The following is a 20,135-nucleotide window of genomic DNA, read 5'->3' as shown; positions in this document are numbered from 1 at the left end:
TCTGACCATTCCACCTGTGTCCTGAATTTTCCTATACTTTCTTCCTGCTGAATTGGCCTTTATTTACATGATGCAATTAATGTACCTTCTCCCCTCTATGTTACTATTTATCAAAACTATCAGATCTCTTTTGTTTTATCCTGTTTCTTTAACTTCCCCTAGAACAAATGGTCAGCCATTTCTACAGTGTCTTTAGTAATGTCTGAGGCTTATTTATCCACTCCCTCAGCTTTCTGCTATTCCCTCTTGCCAGTCTATAATTTTGACTAATTCTCACCTTCTTTTTCTACCTCCATCGTGGATACCTAAGATTTTCTGGATAAAATAATTAAATTCTTGACTGTTCTCACTAAGCACTACAAACTTGTTCTACCTGATATCATATGGGAATGCACACCTATTTAGCAACCTTTTACTAATCTCCTCTTGTCTACAGCAGGAATTCCAAAGTCTTGGGTAATATTAGGCTAGTTCAGCAGTTTTCAAGCTTTTTGATCTCAAGATCTTTTTTAAACCTTAAAAATTACTAAGGATCCCAAAGAGTTTTTGTTTATGTGAGTTACAGCCATTCATATATATTGTATTAGAAATTAAAACAGAAATTTAAAGTATTCAATTAATCAAAAGTACTAATAAACTTACTACACATTAACACAAATAATGTATTTTTCATTAAAAAAAAAAAACTGTATTTACCAATACATAAATTTAGTGACAAGAATGGTACTGTTATCTATTTTTGCAAGTCTCTTCAATGTCTGCCTTAACAGATGACAGCTTGATTGGCATATCTGTGCCTGTAATCAATCTATTTTGAAATCATGCTGTCCCTGGAAAACTTCATTGCACACTCAAAAGTGAATGAAAGTGAAAAGACAAAATCTTTTAGTATTATGAGGCTAGCTTTGATCTTTGGCTAGCCAGGATGAAAGGTGAGGCAAGTGAGATGCACAGGGCACAAAATTCAAAGCAGTGCTCACTGCACATGAAAAGATGCTCAACATCATTCCAGCTGTCAGGAAAATACAAATCAAGATTACAGTGAGATTCCACTCCACATCCCCGGGGATGGCTAGAATAAAAAAGACAGATAATAACAACTGTTGGTAAGGATGTAGAAACATTGAAACTCGAAACTCTTACACACATTGCTAGTGGGAGTGGAAACTGGTGCAGCCACTTTGGAAAATAGTCTGAAAGTTCCTCAATTAAATATAGCTACTATATGACCCAGGATTTCCATTTCTAGGTATATGCCCAAGATAAATGAAACTTATACAAAACGTGCCCCAAAACATGTATATACCTGTTTACAGCAGCATTATCATAATAGGAAGCATGTGGAAACAATCGAAATATCCATCTCTGACAATTGGAAAAATACAATGTGGTATATCCATACAATGGAATATTATTTGGTGATAAAAATGAATGAAGTACTGAAACATGCTATAACAAGATGAACTTCATAGACATTAAGCTAAAGTAAAACAGGCCAATCATAGAAGATGATATATTATTAAAATATGACTCCTTTTTAGAGGAAATATCCAAAACACACAAATCTATAGAAACAGAAAGTGGATTAGTAGCTGTTTGGGGTTGGCGGGATGGCAGTTGATAGCTATAGATTATGGAGTTTCTCTGTGAAGTAATGGAAATGCTTTAGAATTGACTGTGGTGGGAATTCCCTGGCAGTCCAGTGGTTAGGACTCAGCACTTTCACTGCCAAGGGTGTGGGATCAATCCCTGGTTAGGGAAGTTAGATCCTGCAAGCTGCATGGTGTAGTCAAAAATAGGGGGCGGGGGGGAAGTGTTTAAAAATAAATAAATAAGTGAGTAAAATTGACTGTGGTGAAGATTAAACTCAGTGGTGAATACACTAAACCCCACAGAATTGTATATTTCAAAAGGGTGACTCCATGGTACATTAGTTATACCTCAATAAAGCTGTTAAAACATTGAGGTATAAATAGAAGACGTAGGTCATCTTATTTTAGAGTTAAAATGTCAAAAATATACAAGCAACTCCTACAGCTCAACTCCAGAAAAATAAATGACCCAATCAAAAAATGGGCCAAAGAACTAAATAGACATTTCTCCAAAGAAGACATACAGAGGGCTAACAAACACATGAAAAGATGCTCAACATCACTCATTATCAGAGAAATGCAAATCAAAACCACTATGAGGTACCATTTCACGCCAGTCAGAATGGCTGCGATCCAAAAGTCTACAAGCAATGAATGCTGGAGAGGGTGTGGAGAAAAGGGAACCCTCTTACACTGTTGGTGGGAATGCAAACTAGTACAGCCACTATGGAGAACAGTGTGGAGATTCCTTAAAAAACTGGAAATAGAACTGCCTTATGATCCAGCAATCCCACTGCTGGGCATACACACTGAGGAAACAAGAAGGGAAAGAGACACATGTACCCCAATGTTCATCACAGCACTGTTTATAATAGCCAGGACATGGGAGCAACCTAGATGTCCATCAGCAGATGAATGGATAAGAAAGCTATGGTACATATACACAATGGAGTATTACTCAGCCATTAAAAAGAATACATTTGAATCAGTTCTAATGAGATGGATAAAACTGGAACCTATTATACAGAGTGAAGTAAGCCAGAAAGAAAAACACCAATACAGTATACTAACACATATATATGGAATTTAGAAAGATGGTAACAATAACCCTGTGTACGATACAGCAAAAGAGACACCGATGTATAGATCAGTCTTATGGACTCTGTGGGAGAGGGAGAGGGTGGGGAGATTTGGGAGAATAGCATTGAAACATGTATAATATCATGTATGAAACGAGTCGCCAGTCCAGGTTCGATGCACGGTACTCGATGCTTGGGGCTAGTGCACTGGGACGACCCAGAGGGAGGGTAGGGGAGGGAGGAGGGAGGAGGGTTCAGGATGGGGAACGCGGGTATACCTGTGGCGGATTCGTTTGGATGTTTGGCAAAACTAATACAATATTGTAAAGTTTAAAAATAAAATAAAAGTTAAAAAAAAAAAGTACAAAAACATGATAGAAATCATGTAAGAAATATTCCTCATGATATACATGCTTTCACATTCAAATTTTCTGTGTCCTATATTTAAAATGAAAATCCCTTATGATTATACAGTGGAGATGACAACTGGGTTCAAGGGATTAGATCTGGTAGACAGTGTCTGAAGAACAATGGATGGAGGCTTATACATTGTACAGGAGGCAGTGACCAAAACCATCTCAAAGAAGAAGAGACGCAAGAAGGCAAAGTGGTTGTCTGAGGAGACTTTACAAATACCTGAGAAAAGAAGACAAGCAAAAGGCAACGGAGAAAGGGAAAGATATACCCAACTGAATGCAGACCTCCAGAAAATAGCAAGAAGAGATAAGAAAGCCTTCTTTAGTGAATAAAGAGGAAAACAACAGAATGAAAAAGACTAGAGATCTCTTCAAACAAACTGGAGATAACAGGGGAGCATTTCATGCAAAGATGGGCACAATAAAGGACAGAAATGGCAAGGAATCACAGAAGTAGAAGGAATTAAGAGGACGTGGCAAGAACACATAGAAGAACTGAACAAGAAAGGTCTTAATGACCCAGATAACTACAATGGTGTACTCATTCACCTAGAGCCAGACATCTTGGAGTGCGAAGTTAAGTGGGCCTAAGGAAGCATTACGATGAACAAAGCTAGTGGAGGTGATGGAATTCCAGCTGAGCTATTTCAGATCCTAAAAGAAGATGCTGTTAAAGTGTTGCACTCAGTGTGGTAGTAAATTTGGAAAACTCAGTAGTGGCCACAGGACTGGAAAAGGTCAGTTTTCATTCCAATCCCAAAGAAAGGCAATGCCAAAGAATGTTCGAATTACCATACCATTGCACTCATTTCACATGCTAGCAAGACTATGCTCACAATCCTTCAAGCTAGGCTTCAGCAGCAGATGAACTGAGAACTTCCATATGTTCAAGCTGGATTTAGAAAAGGCAGAGGAACCAGAGATCAAATTGCCAATATACACTTGATCATAGAAAAAAGCAAGAGAATTCCAAAAAAAAATCTACTTCTGCTTCATTGCTAAAGCCTTTGGCTGTGTGTATCACAACAAACTATGTAAAATTCTTAAAGAGATGGGAATATCAGACCACCTTAACCTGCCTCCTGAGAAACCTGTATGCAGGACAAGAAGCAACAGTTACAACTGGACATGGAACAATGGACTAGTTCAAAATTGGGAAAGGAGTATGTCAAGGCTGTATATTGTCACCCTGCTTATTTAACTTATACGCAGAGTACATCATGTGAAATGCTGGGCTAGATGAAGCATAAGCTGGAATCAAGATTGCCAGGAGAAGTAGCAATAACCTCAGATATGCAGATGATATCACTTTAATAGCAGAAAGCAAAGGGGAACTACAGAGCCTCTTGATGAAGGTGAAAGAGGAAGGTGAAAAAGCTGGCTTAAAATTCAGCATTCAAAAAATGAAGATATGGTATCTGGTCCCATCATTTATTTCATGGCAGATAGATGGGGAAAAGTGGAAACAGTGACAGATTTTATTTTCTTGGGCTCCAAAATCACTGTGGACGGTGACTGCAGCCACCAAATTAAAAGATGCTTGCTCCTTGGAAGAAAAGCTATGACAAACCTAAACGGAGTATTAAAAAGCAGAAATATCACTTTGCCGATAAAGGTTTGCATAGTCAAAGCTATGGTTTTTCCAATAGTCATATACAGATGTGAGAGTTGGACCGTAAAGAAGGCTGAGCATCGAAAAATTGATGCTTTCGAACTGTGGAGCAGGAGATGAATCTTGAGAGCACTTGGACAGCAAGGAGATCAAACCAGTCAATCCTAAAGGAAATTAACCATGAATATTCATTGGAAGGACTGATGCGGAAGCTCAAATTCTTTGGCCAGCCAATGTGAAGAGCTGACTCTTTGGAAAAGACCCTGATGCTGGAAAAGTCTGAGAACAAGAGGAGAAGGGGGCAACAGAGATGAGATGGTTGGATGGCATCAATGACTCATGGACAGGAGTTGGAGCAAGCTCCAGGAGTTGGTGATAAACAGAGAAGCCTGGAGTACTGCAATTCATGGAGTCCCAAAGAGTCAGATAGGACTTAATGACTCAACAACAGCAACAATAATACTTAAAACATGTATTAGGGTTTTGTCTTTTCAATCTAACTTGTCAATCTTTGTCATTAATTGAGAAACAAAACCTTGTAGATATAATTACAGATAATTTGGATTTGTAAAAGGCAAAACAATAGGCTTTTAGAATATCAGAGAACAACATTTGGGCTAGGAAATATTTTTTTAAACAAAATACGAAAAGCACTAAACATAAAAAGATAAATCTGACTGTGTTTCAGCCTATAAAATCTTTGATAATTGCTCAGTTCACTATCTACTAAAAACCTACAATAATTCAGTACTGTTATTTTGCATACTTTGTACTGAACCACATAGCTAGTAACCTAAGATTGGAATTTGGATAAAATTTCTTTATCCTCTGAAACTATTCCTTCCTTTCACAAGCATCCTATACTCACTGCTTCTGTTTCTTCATCATCTACTTGTCTTTCTTTTGCCATATCCCTCAGGACATTTCTCAGTCCAAGAGGTTACTCATTCACTCCTTATCTCCTTGACATCTAGCTTCAACACTCAATAATAATGATACCCTAATCAGCATAGGAAATACCAGTTATGAAATCCAATGGCCTTTTCTTAATCTTCATCTTTATTGACCTGTTTTGAACGTCCTCCTGTTTTTAAACATGACTCGCCCTTAATCTGTTAGTCATATTTTAAATTTCTCATTCAACCATTACTTCATTGGCATCAACTTTGTATATACATTGTGCCAGGTCTTGGGATATAAATGTCACAAGGCTCAACCCTCAATAAGCTTATCTAGATTAAAGATAATTAAAGCAGGTTCATGAGGCCTTGCTCCAGTAGGACTCACCACCATCTGGACCCTAAGGGCCCCCATGCAGCTCAGTGCCACGGCTCTGTGCTACCCCATGACCGCGGGCATCAGCAAGGCCTACAGGATGAATAAGAACGTGAGCCAACAGAGCTATAGCCACTGTTCCTGTGGGCACCTCACCAAGAACAAGCCTCATGATCTGAGAGGTCTGCAGCTTCACCCTTTAGGAGTGGCAAGCCGTGGAGCTGCTCAAGGTCTCTGAGAACAGAGCCTTAAGTTCATCAAGAAAAGGGTGGGGACACACATCCATGCCAAGAAGAAGGGAGAGGAGCTGAGTAATGTCCTGGTAGTCACGAGGAGAGTCGCAGCCAAGGACAGAGCTCCTTCCTCTCTGTGAATAATAAAACTTGTTCAGGAAAAAAAGGTAATTAGGCAACTACCAAACAGTAAGCATGATTTTATATATAGATATAGAATCATATATAATAGCCATATTATTACCAATTATCTGTTGGTAAGATATAATAACCATATTGTTTGATATATATATATATAAATCATTCTTGTTATTTGGTAGCTGTATTATTACATGTGTATGTGTGTATACATATATATGTTATATATATATAAGTTTAGAGCAGAGAAGAAGAATGCACACCTAAATTTGCATTAAATTTTAGTGGTTAAGTCTATGGGCTTTATTTTTTGTTTTGTTTCTTTTTTTTAATTTATTTTTTAGTTGAAGGATAATTGCTTTATAGAATTTTGTTGTTTTCTGTCAAACATCAACATGAACCAGCCATCTATGGGCTTTAGAGATCTGAATTTCTCACTTGTTAGTTGTATAACTTTGAGTGAGTTATTCAAAGGACTTTAAGAATTGAATGAATCATTACATAATATTTCATGCTTACTATAGAAGAGCAGAATGCTTTGGTGTTTGAGAAGAGAATGAATTATACAATATAGAGCCCATTATAAAAGATTCTAGAGGAATGCTTGCTTTTTAGAAGGTTTAATAAAACTATCGTAAGTAAAAACAAACTATATCCTATTGCTGTCAAAAAAAAAAAAAAAAAAGAAAGAAAGCTCCTTAGGGTACATTTGTTACAGTTATCTACTGCTGGAGAACATTATACAATCAATATGTAATCTGCACAGACACAATTTCAAATGAAAAAGCATGCTTTTAGTGAACAAGAAGTACAATTTGCTGTCCTGAGTTGGATAGCATTAGATCTAGAACATATTGGTTAGCCAAGTCACCCATTCCAGACTATGGAAAGAACATGTGCAGACAAAATATAAGCATTTAATAGGTTGGACCTTATGCCAAAATTGGCAAAGCCCCCAAGACGGACTTAATATAGAAAGACAAAAATATACTTCTTTTATTTATTTTAACCAAAACTCTAATTAAAGATCAAATTGCAAATCCAGTTTACTATTAAACTGCTGATGCTGGGAACTAGTCAATTAGGCAGGGACTTTAGCTGAAATGAGGATATCCAAGAATGTATTTTATTTCATACATAAAGCAACCGTTCCATTGCATACTAAGCAGTTTAACTGTGGGCATTTCTTTTGCCTCAAGTGAGCACCTTTATCAACACAAGCCATGAAAAGTGAACCCGAGCAAATGTTAAGGATATGTGTTCTCTATCCACCAGCTGATAAATGCTGTTTCACTCACCAACTCAATCTGCTGTTAGTGTAAAGTGTATTAATAGTGCTTCCTACTATTACACAATAAATTTTGCTTTGATATAGTAGTTAATTTTCCAGTTTCAATTTCTCCCTTCCTCCACCTATTCTGGACTTCCCAGGTGGTGCAGTGGTAAAGAATCCATCTGCTAATGAAGGAGGTGCAGTAGATGCAGGTTTGATCCCTGGGTTGGGAAGACCCCCCTGGAGGAGGAAATGGCAACTCACTCCAATACTCTTGCCTGGAAAATCCCATCGATAGAGGAGTCTGGCGGGCTACAGTCCATGGGGTCACTAAAGAGTCAGACACGACTGAGCACAATCATTCCTTCCCCTACTCTAGGCTGATACGATGCCACATACACTACCTTTTGGGCAGGGTATTGACACATAAAGAAATTTTGAATTTAAATTTTGGTGGCTTCTGACATCAACTAAAGTAATGGCCAAGGAAGTAATTTGTACTCATGGACCCCCTCGTAGGGTTAACCTAAGCATATCTGTACATAAAGTATATTCAAATATATATACCTGAATCTGTATAGATATAGTATAGAACATGCTATCTATATATCTATTTATAGATCTATTTATATCTATGTTTATGTATATATGTGTGTATGCATGTGTTTGTGTGTAGTTTAATAAAATGAGATCATAATGTATGGACTCCTGTATATTCTGAGTTTCAAATAAAACAAGAGCTATAACAACAAGGGAAAAAATTAAAAAAAGAAAAAAAGAGAGAGCTGTTTAAACAGAATTTATCCACAGGATTGTCAGGGAAACTAAATAATGGATACAAAGTACTCTGCACAGGGCCTATAAGTTAACTTTCTAACTACTTTTAAATAATGGATACAAAGTATTCTGCACAGGGCCTATAAGTTAACTTTCTAACTACTTTTAAATAATGGATACAAAGTATTCTGCACAGGGCCAAAAGTTAACCACTTTCTAACTACTTATAAAATGCCTCCCACTATTGCTTCTTGGCAACCTTAAAGGAGATACTGCAGTATCACTGAGCAGAGAAAGGCACTCCAGGAAACAGAAAGGAGTGTACAAAGCCATGGCAGTGGGAGGATATGGGTGTGTGAAACAAACTCAATGACTGGACTGAAGAGAACAAAGACGAGAGGCAGGGAAATTATTTAAGGAGTTGAAACAAGAGGTAAGGAGTGCCGGAACTAGAGCAGTGGCAAAGGAGACGGCACAGGGAAAAGAGGTATCTAGAACCGAAATGACAGGAACGGGGAGAAAATTAGAGTGCGGATGAAGGAGGAGAGAGCGAGGGACACTCCAGCCTTCTGATTACATGTTGATGACTCTGAGCCACAAACATATTTCAGAGAAAGAAGCAGAAGTATTTGGTTTTTAACATGTTTAAGGTAATGTAAGACACAGATAAAGATCATCTACAGCATATCAGATGCACACAGAGAATTCAGAAGTCAACATTCTTTTTTAGAATATCTGGTAAATATAAATATTTATACAGTTGGGTTCTTATAGAATCACACTGGCAATAACAAAGGGATATTAATCAAGAGTAACAGATACTAGTTTTATGAATAACCTGGGAAGTACAGGGTAATTCAAACTGGAATTAAGTGAATTAAGAACAAATTTCATCACTACCTCAGCGGCTTTGCCGTTGTAAAGGCGAAAGTGATTACAGGCCTTAAGATTGAGTGCGATGGTGCTATCGGGAATTTGCTGAAGATAAACAGCCAGAACTTCTTGAGACACGTCATAGTAATCCAGCTTGTAGTAACACAGGGCCACATAAACATTGAGGGCAAGGTATTCCCTATTAGATGAAAAAATTAAGGATTAACAATTTAAGTCTACTTCACAAAAATGTTGTCAAACTACAGACATTTTTAATGGCTCAACTGGACAGTAAGGCAAAGAGGACATTTCTTTTTTTAAAGAAAAAGGCAGTATGATCAGTGTAGTCTTTTTCTTTTTGTGTTATAATATTTGAGTGTTTTGATATAAGTAGAGTAAAAAGTGACAACTAGAGGAGAAAGGGAAAAGTTCAACTACTAGCTGTTCATGTTAGGAAAAAAACCAACAAAACTAATATAATCAGTAATGAAGTATAAATGCAAATAAGCTGACACCGTACAGAAGATGGACAGACAAGGCAAGTAGGTTTGATGACTGAGAATGGGAACAGGTGGGAGACTATGACAGTAATGCAAAAGGAGGGAGAAGGGAGATGGACGAGATACTTTGGGATACAGAAGAGAGACCAAGTAGTCAGTGATAAAGTTGGAATGCCAGTTCTTTAGAACAGTTTGCTTCTAATTTTGTCAGCAAATTACCTTCAATGTAACTACAACACTGAAATTGATACATCTAGACCATGCATTTTCAACAGGTGTGATATCACCCCCAAAGGGGCAAAAATTGGTTCTTACGGAGAGATGAAAAATATTTATTTTATATATATATACATACATACATATACATACAGTACTTATACATATATCTGTATACAGATATACATATAGTACATAACCAGATATACAATATACCTGTGGTACTGAAACTTAATAGGAGGGCAATTAAGAGGGGGAAAGACAATCTACACAATGAGTCTAGACTATAAGGAGTTCTTAATCTCACCAGATTATTAAATAGACTTGAATAATACACGGTGATATTAGAACCAAAGGACACTAGGTTCTCAGCCAAACTGGGGTACAGAAGAAAGTAACAAAATGAGAGTTCAAGGAGGCGTAACAGGACACACACCTGTTATCTAGCAGTATTCGCTTGTAAATATCAATAGCTTCTTGGTAGTGAGATCGCATATAGTGGATTGAGGCCAAACTGAGTTGATCTTCTGTGATATCCTGAAGATTCTGATGGAAGTTCATCAATTTCTTCTCATCGTTAAACTAAAATTGTAAGAGAGAAAAAAGACATAAAAATTCATGTTAGAGAATGGTTAGAGAAACCAACACTTATGTAACACAAATTTAACTCCATCCACCCTTCAGCCACTTGCCTCTGTTCTCCCTATTTCTCTTCAGCTCCCAGTCTTCTTTATCTCTCCTTCAGACACAGAATAAAATAGTCTCTAGAGGCAGAGCCTTAGTCTTTAGTTACAACTCATTAATTACTTGACCCCCCTATTCTTACTTTGTTTCTTTTCTATTTCTTTCTTTATATCTTCTCCCTCCCTTTTTATCTTCTATGTTTCTATCTTTTTTATATGCTGTTTATAAGAGAGACATTTAAAATAGGACATAGAAAAGTAGAGAATGAACAGATATAAAAAGATGTAATAGGCAACCACTAACCAAAGGAGAGCTGATAGAGCTACACAAACATGACAAAGTAGTGTTTACATGAAGAGAGAGTTTTAGAGATAAAGATAGGCATTTCATAATGATAATGATAAATGTTTCCATTTACTAGATGGACATAACAATTCTATATCTGTATGCACTTAATGAGAGTCTGTAAAACATGTAAAGCAAAAATTGAAAGAACTAAACAAAGAGAGATAATTACAGCATGAAAATTTTAAATACACCAAGAACAATTATTTTCAAATACTACCTATAGATAAACTTCCTGTAAAACAGTTTAGCACTATCAGTTAACAGCTTTAAATTTTTATTGTTCATACTCAATAACTCAATAAGTCTATTTCTAGGGTGTTAGAATTACATTTTTATAATTAAAATCGAAACCAATCTTGAAGCCAAATAACTAGGAAATGCTGAATGAATTGTGGCACACACATATGGTGGATTGTTATTTTAAAAGGACGGGATTGAAGATTAGTGACTCAGGGATACGCTCATAATTTAAAGGTAAGTTGTAGAATACAAAAGTATATATTTAACATAAATCCCATTCTGCAAAACAAATGAACAAAAATACAACTATGCATATAAAAAATAATTATCCCTAAAGGGATATGCCCAAAGGTTGAAATATAGTTAACTTTAAATATGGTAGATGTTTGAACAAACTCCGGGAGATAGTGAAGAAAAGGGAAGCCTGACATGCTGCAGTCCATGGAGTCACAGTCAGATATGACTTAGCGACAGAACAACAACAACAACAATATCTTTTTATTGCATATTTATATTTTGATTACTAGAATGTGTGAATTTTATAATATGAAAAAGTATTCATAAATAATTTGATGATGATGATCAAAATTATTGCTATAAGGCAGGCAATTCAGAAAAGTATGTATTTATTTTCAGGAGTCAGGACAAGCATCTTTGCTTCTGTTTCCTAAGAGACAATAAGATGGTGGAAACAAACTAATCATAAAAGACTACTGCTTAAGAAGAACTAAAACCTAACATCTCTGAATAAATTACTGGGGTAAAAAACATTAATGGGGGAGAAAAATCCTATAAAATTAATACCTGTATTCTACTTGCTCTAAACATATCATTAACAATAATTTCTACTTAATTCTCTTTCACCCATGCTGGTAACAAGAAAGAAAGAGAAAAATATTTTAAAAACAAAAGCTTTAATTTATGTCAATTAAAAAAGAAAAACAAAATTTTACATTAAAAAAAAAGTGTGAAATAAGCAGAGAAATACCTTGTGAGCCAAGTGGAAGAGGAGGCGGTTTTGAAGTCGGCTTTTTGGAGCTGAGGAAAGAATCCAAGGTGCTTATTAAAGATTTCAATTGTCTATGGCATTTAGTCCCTTGTAGGAGTGACATGAGACTCAGATAAGGATACTCCCAAATCCTTACCCATGGGATCCTGCTATGTCTCTGTATAATATATATTATTTTAGTCTAGTCCTACTGCAGTAGAAGGAACATCATCAAGAACCAGAAGAAAAACACTCTAGGGTTCTGCTCGTGCCCACACTGGTTCCTCCTGACTCTCGTGGTAAAGCACAGCCTGCACTCTTCACAGTGCCCGCAGCAGCCCATCCTGTGTAGTTCACACGCAGAACCAAACACAGGAAGCAAACGTTGTGGTCCTAGCAGTACATGTAGGAATCCAGTGCTGTCAATTCCTTCTGAACTCTTCTTTTCATAGTTACACTGCCATGTTTTCCTAAATGGGGCTTCACAGGTGCCTCAGTGGTAAAGAATCTGCCTGTCATTGCAGGAAACGCAGGTTTGATCCCTGGGTCACGAAGATCCCCTGGAGAAGGGAATGCCAACCCACTCCAGTATCCTTGCCCAGAAAATCCCATAGACAGAGGAGCCCAGCGTGCTACAGTCCATGGGGTCGCAAAAAGTCAGACACAACTGAGAACACTCACATGCATTTCCCTAAATACTAGCCCATTCTCCACAGATCTTCTGGCATGATAATAGTACCATCTAAAAGAGGTAGCCAAGCAAAAAAGTTAACATCTTTTAAATTCCAGATCCGCTTTGTGCTCTTGGAGAATCTTCCTAATTCTGGACACTCAATATTATTAATCTATCTCTTTACAACAAAAAGTCATACTTCAATGTTAAAAAAGAAAAAATATGCATGGAAAGAGAGATAGGTACCTTGATCATCTCACATGCATCTAACTGTTCTACGCACAAAGTCTAGAAACATGAGATAAATAACTCACAGACCATTATAAATGAATTGGGAAAAACTACATCAGTAAATTGAAACAACTTGGGTACAAATCAAGAGATTTTCCATGACCTTGAACTGGAATTCTATCTAAATATGTATGTGCCAGTTAATTCTCTAAGAATTCTACCCTGGAATACACTCATCACTCACATATTTCCTAACAAACATTCTTTTGCCCACTTTCTCTATTTTTCTTTGATTTTAATTTGATTCATACTCTAATTATTCTTAATCTTTCCTCCCATATTTCCATTCTGCCCTACACTTATTTGCAAATTTGAATTCACTTCTCCTAAGATGACTGACTTCATAAAACAAACAAAAGGGAAGAAATCTGGATTCTTCAACCTGAAATCACTAGGCTTCTCATTTCGAAGTAGGGCAAGAAGCGATAAGATCCACATTCATGAGAGCTTGACCAACTATACCCAACTGCTACCAACATCATGAATGTCCCACCACAGGAGGGCCTAAGAAAGGCACCTTGTCTTTTTCTTCTCTCATCCTTCTGCTTTTTGGCTGTAGATTCTGGGGAAGTGAAGTGGGGAGGGTAAGGGTAAGGCATACAGAGATTAACTCTGTCTTTAAAGATAAAGTTGCTAAGATCCAATATGCTTTGAAGAGTAGAGCTTTTCTTTCTTTTTTTTTTAGCTTTCTAATGTCACTTGATTTTTCCTCGAGAAAGGTATTAAGTTTAAAAATCTCCAAAATGACTCTTAGTATTAGTGGTGAATTTCAGATATTAAAAGGGCTCATTTACCTTTAAATCCAGCTGCTTCAGCTTGTTTATACATTCCAAGAAAAAAGTACGTACAGGCTAGGTTCACCCAGACTTCAGGACTGCAATTTTCGTCTTTTGTTGCATTTTCATATTCCTGAAATATACAATAAGCAATGATCCCATATAGCAGTAAAGCAATCAATGGGCCATTCCTTCTCCTGTCTATGACTTATAGTATAGTTATATTATACTACACGCTGCTGCTAAGTCGCTTCAGTCGTGTCCGACTCTGTGTGACCCCGTAGACTGCAGCCCACCAGGCTCCCCCGTCCCTGGGATTCTCCAGGCAAGAACACTGGAGTGGGTTGCCATTTCCTTCTCCAATGCAGGAAAGTGAAAAGTGAAAGTGAAGTCGCTCGGTCGTGTCTGACTCTTAGCGACCCCACGAACTGAAGCCTACCAGGCTCTTCCGCCCATGGGGTTTTCCAGGCAAGAGTACTGGAGTTCTTGATTGGGCAACTTCACATTTAGGAGAATTCTATATGCTCCTTAGGGCTTCCCAGGTGGCGCTAGTGGTAAAGAACCTGCCTGCCGACGCAGATGTAATTTCAGTCCCTGGGTCGGGAAGATCCCCTGGAGGAGCGCATGGCAACCCACTCCAATATTCTTGCCTGGAGAATCTCATGAACAGAGGAGCCTGGAGGGCTACAGTGCACAGAGTCACAAAGAGTCGGACACGACTGAAGCGACTTACCACGTACACACATGTGCTCCTTATATTCTATACCTGTAATATTAAATACTGCAGTTAGGGCTCAAGCCTACCCATGTGGGACTGTTGCCCATAGAACCCTACACTTGTTTTTTTTCTTTCCCTTTTAATACTGACATGGGCTAACAAACTGCAGAAATGAAAAACAACTAAAATATTTTGTTTTTGCTAACTTAAAAAGATATTAAAAATGCATAGTTTCAGCTAACTTAAAATCCGATACCTTAATATGCTACAAATTTGATTTCATTCTAATTGTTTTCTGGCTTTGTTTACTTGGCTTTACATTTTAAAAATTTGGTCTTTGAGGGTTTTTTTCCTTCCCTTTTAAGGATAGTTTCTGAAATTCACTTTGTCAACTACATTTTCCATATACTCTTTTACTATCAGTGTTTACCACATGCCTATTTTCTTTTTTACTCCATTTGAACTACTCTCTCTTCTCCTAAATCTTTCACAAATACTACCAGCTTCTATTCTGCCCTCTTCACATCTTCACTTTTCCTTTACTGATTTTGTTGCTTTTGTTCATATCAGTTTCTCATTGTGTGATCTTGGATATTTTTCATTTTAGTAGTGCAGGTTTTTAATATCCTTAAATTACATTTTGAGAGTGAGAATATGTAAGAAAGGTCAAAACAATTTCATTTATGAGTTAAAAATCATTGACATAAGGCATCTACAATTTTATGTACAGCCATAATTCTATAGATTGTTAATTACATTGTAGGGTTTACAATGACCAAGAAAAACAACTTTCAAAACTATATTTTTAAAAATATAAAAAATAAATAATATATTAAAATATTTTAAAATATAAAGATAAAATAATATTTCCTATGTCTAAAATTAACCTTTAAAAAATAACCATGAACTTTTTTTGAGAAAAGAATCATAAAATTTTTAATCAAAAGGGCTTATTTTTCTTCTCCTAAAGGTTTTCTTAAGAAAGACTAATATTAATATATTGAACAATCTCATTAGTATATATCTAAAAGGAAAAAGTAAATAACATTGCTATATATATTTGAACATATATAGAAGATTTCTGAAGCAATACATCAAAAAAGATCCAATGTTTACTCCTGTTAACAAAGAAATAGGATGGAGGAAGGCAGACTGGGTGACTTTTTTCCTTTTTCCTTTGTTCCCCTCTATATTGTTTGAATTTTACCATGAGTATGTATTATTATAATACAAAACTTAAAAACATTTCAGAACCCTACAGTTATTTAAAAAAAAAAACAAAACTTTAAACTAACCTCCAAAGCTCTCTTGTAGTCACCCAGATGAAAAGCACAGTATCCAATCCACAAATTAGTATCCTCTTCTTGTTCCCCAACATGACGTTTGAACTTGATGTTAAAATTTCATGAAAAAAAAATCATGAATACTTTGAATGGTAAGCCCTTGTTTAAAAAACTATGTTATTAATGAACAATAGGAAATTGCAAATTATGGAAGCAAGATAACCTCAGTTTAATCAAACTGATACCTACAGAACTCAGCACAATTAACTACCTTTTCCTCAAATATTTCACAACTGTTTTTGTGTTTATTGACACCCTACTCCAGGAAGTATCTAAGAGTTATCCTCATAAAAATTCTGGGTGATTTATAAAGATCATAAGAACTCTCTGAAATATTTAATGCCAAATAACTGAAGGTTAGAGAAATTAAGCAATGACCTCAAGGCCACACACAGCCAGTAAGTGTGGTGGAAGGGACCACGTAGCCAACTGACTCCAAAGCCCATGTTTTCACCCCCTATCCCATGTTCTACTGCATTTAACTTCACACTTTAAACCTGTCCCATGAGCACACACATATATTTATTCATAGGTTATAACTTTTCACTGAAGACAAGGCATTAAATCATTCTATTACCCTTGAACAGGCTTGCCAGGGCCTATAAGAATTAAAGATTTTAGAAGACCACCTAATCATTTATGTCCATTGTGAAAAAATATTCATGAATTCATCATCCATGAAAGAAAAGTCCTGTTTTGGAGGAAAGGTGTGAGATCCTGAAGAAGTCTGAATTACCATGAGCTTTTTTTTTTTCCACTCTATGTGATGATAAGTCAAAAACATAGGTGAAAAGCAAAAACTAAACAGATCATTGTTGATTTGTAGTGACCTAAATAGAAATGAAATCTAAAAAACAGTGGAAATATGTATGCGTATAAGTGATTCACTTTACTGTACAGTAGAAGCTAACAACATTGTAAAGCAACTATACTCTAATAAAAATAAGATAAAATTTTAAAAAACCAATCATTGTTACAAAACTTCAGGTGCCTTGACCAGTACAAGATGAAGATATCTATTGATACTCTGTCTAAATAAAAACTTACTCTTGTAGCTAACTCTATAATATTAGAAATTCTCCTCTCACCTAGAGAAGGAAATGGCAACCCACTCCAGTATACTTGCCTGGAAAACCCAAAGGACAGAGAAGCCTGGTGGGCTACAGTTCATGGGGTCTCAAAGAGTCGGACACGACTGAAGTGACTAAACAATAACAACCTCTCACCAAATACTGTGAATCTGAGTGCAGTGCCTTAAGTCTGAAGAAACTCTTATTTGAGGTCTCCCTGAATTTGCTCCTGGAATTCCCTGGAGCCACAGTGAAAAGAGAGAAGAGAAAAAGAGACTAACAAAAATCACACATGTATCTACCACTCACTCCACTGATTTACAGAGCAGGAGGGCCCTTCCAAGGCAGCTCCCCTGATTTAAAGATAAGAAATCCAACACCAGAAAAGTTTAAGCAATGTGCTCAACACCAGGGGACTAGCAAGAAACACAGGACTTTACATGCAAGACTGAGAAAGATATATAAAGCTGATTAAAACACTTATTGTTGATAGAGTAATACAGCTGTTGTAGTGCTTTAGAGAAATGATTATGGCACAACACAACCAGGCTGTGCCGTCAAAACTCCTCCCCTCTTCGTTCTTTGGTGCGCCCCATTCATTTCTCCTACAACACGTGCTTCCCACAAAGCACGTATCCTTGGACCATCTACATCAGCACTTAGGCTATTTGCCCAAAATACTGGGTTCTTGAGTCTCCCTGGTGGCTTAGATGATAAAGAACCTGCCTGCAACTTGGGAGACCCGGGTTCAATCCCTGGGTCGGGAGGATCCCGTGGAGAAGGGAAAGGCATCCCACTCCAGAATTCTTGCCTGGGAAATCCCATGGACAGAGGAGCCTGGCGGGCTATAGTTCATGGGGTCGAAAAGAGTTAGGCACAAGTGAGCGACTAATACACACACACACAGGGTAGGAGTCCAGAAATGCACATTTAAACAAGTACCACAAGTGACTCTGCTGCTGCTAAGTCGCTTCAGTCGTGTCCGACTCTGTGTGAGCCCATAGACAGCAGCCCACCAGGCTCCCCAGTCCCTGGGATTCTCCTGGCAAGAACACTGGAGTGGGTTGCCATTTCCTTCTCCAATGCATGAAAGTGAAAAGTGAAAGGGAAGTCGCTCAGTCGTGTCTGACTGTTCGTGACCCCATGGACTGCAGCCTACCAGGCTCCTCCGTCCATGGGATTTTCCAGGCTAGAGTACTGGAGTGGGGTACCATCGCCTTGAGTATTAAAAGTTGAGAACTACTGCCATAGAGATTTGAAATATCTTCTGAAGATAGAGTATTTCACACAATAAGCATGAAACATGGTAGAATTATTTAAATTTGATCAAAATGTTATAACATATTAATAGGAATAAATCATAAACTGGTCAGGGGGTGGAATAGGCAATGTGTGAACTGACACTGTATTAAATGTCCCTCTACATTTTTAGGCTAGATTTGCCATCAGTGGAACTAGACATAATTAAAAGTGTCCCTCAAGAAATAAGTCTATCATGTAAAAAAAGAGAGAGAGAAAGAAGTCTATCTTTTTAGTTCATCTTTAGTCAGGTTTATAGTTAACCTGGAATCTGTGCCTGACTAGATTTACAGGAAGTCCCAGAATGCACCCACCTGTTCCATGCATAGCAACCAGCATTCACCCATGCATTCCTCTATATTCTGGTTATTTACGTCCTAAGAAGCAACTTTCTTTGGACATTACCTCCAACAGGGTAATAGCTCCAGTGAAATCTCTTTGTGAAAGTAGCTCCTCCAGCTTTGGAATCTTCCTACCTTTCTTCTTCCTTTTGTCAGTGTGCGGTGGGTCCCCGCCTACAGCAGGTTTGGCCCTTGAAAGCATCTGTGAAAGAAAAAACAAAGATAGCTGTATGATCCCAATCCCGTGGTCAATTTTAAACTGAGAGTGACGGCTCCCGGATTCATAAGTCAAGTCCTGAACAACGAACCCCTTGTAAGCCTATTTAAACTCTTTCCGTAACACGTATTTTACTAAAAGGTCCGTCACCCGGTGCTTGAGCTGAACGAAACCGCTATTCCCTACTTCTTCATCTCCTCCAACGAGAATGAGGTAAAAGATGCTTTCGCGGAGCTGTTGTCATCTCAGCCTTCCCTTGGTCCACTTCCCATCTCACGCGCAGCTCAGGAGTGGGAAAACGGAGAAACAGGAGGGAAGAAAGCAACGATGTATCTACAGTTGCAGCCCTGTCCCCGGTGGGAACACGGGAGCGGGCACAGACATCTGCCTCCGCTAACACTCCTAGACTTAAACCAGAAGTGTGCTAGGAATCTCCAATCTCCAGTCCCAGGACCTACTCAAACTTATTCCTCACTATTCGACGCCACTAACCATCTTGGCGCCGGTCCTGTGAACACCCTCTGCAGACAGACAACAGAAGGCCTGGCTTCAGCGCGCCTCAGCATCCATGAAGCTCGCTTGGTCTCCACGGCAACCCCGCCAGGGGACTGGTCCTGCCCGGAGTAGCGCTCGCCGGAGAACTGGTGCCCTGCGCATCTTGGTTCCCATAGGCTTATCGCTGCTGCCGGGCGTGAAAGGTTTTCTTTCCGGATGAAGGTGTCTTTCTCTGTTCTGAGAGCGACAGTTTGTCTGTATTTCTATGAGTTCATATTAGGAAAAGCGAATTAAAATGACACGGTTTTTCAAAAACAGGTTTCCCGGGAAAGTCATTTTCAAGGAACCACTTCCGATTTGGACCGCGTTGGGCTCCAGAGCAGCCTTGGGCGCCGACTGGCGCGTGATCGCGGGTCTCCTGTGCTGTGCGGCTTAGAATCAAATTTCTGCCGGAGCGAGGATGCTGATGTTTGGAGGCGGGAGTTCCCCTGAATACGATTTCTGATTTCCATAGATACATCTCCATTGTGATGTGACATTGTAATTCCTACTTCGAATTTAGAATAGAACCTCTCGTTCGTTAGAAATAGGGAAACACAAGATAAAGTCACAGTGGCCAATGCAGCACCCGTCTTGTTTCTAAAGGTCTGATGTAATACTTTGAATAT

At 37.9% G+C, this 20,135-nt stretch overlaps 1 protein-coding gene across 2 annotated transcripts in view; it reads right to left on the bottom strand.

The window, feature by feature from the left end:
* Positions 1 to 19,571, bottom strand: part of TTC26 (tetratricopeptide repeat domain 26) — a 41,610-nt gene extending 22,039 nt beyond the window's left edge. For both annotated transcript variants that reach the window (XM_002686999.7, XM_015470795.3), the window contains exons 1-7: positions 19,465 to 19,571; positions 18,820 to 18,957; positions 15,998 to 16,090; positions 14,003 to 14,117; positions 12,245 to 12,294; positions 10,421 to 10,566; positions 9,296 to 9,467 (exon numbers count right to left, since the gene is read on the bottom strand). In XM_002686999.7, the coding sequence (XP_002687045.1) occupies positions 9,296 to 9,467; positions 10,421 to 10,566; positions 12,245 to 12,294; positions 14,003 to 14,117; positions 15,998 to 16,090; positions 18,820 to 18,957; positions 19,465 to 19,467 (717 nt within the window). In that variant the 5' untranslated portion in view covers positions 19,468 to 19,571. The remainder of the gene's footprint in view (positions 1 to 9,295; positions 9,468 to 10,420; positions 10,567 to 12,244; positions 12,295 to 14,002; positions 14,118 to 15,997; positions 16,091 to 18,819; positions 18,958 to 19,464) is intronic.
* Positions 19,572 to 20,135: the final 564 nt, after the last annotated feature.

Source organism: Bos taurus, chromosome 4 (assembly GCF_002263795.3).
Source record: "Bos taurus isolate L1 Dominette 01449 registration number 42190680 breed Hereford chromosome 4, ARS-UCD2.0, whole genome shotgun sequence".
Classification (NCBI taxonomy): domain Eukaryota; kingdom Metazoa; phylum Chordata; class Mammalia; order Artiodactyla; family Bovidae; genus Bos; species Bos taurus.
The sequence above is the reverse complement of the archived record's forward strand: the minus strand, read 5'-3'. Positions and strand labels throughout refer to the sequence as shown.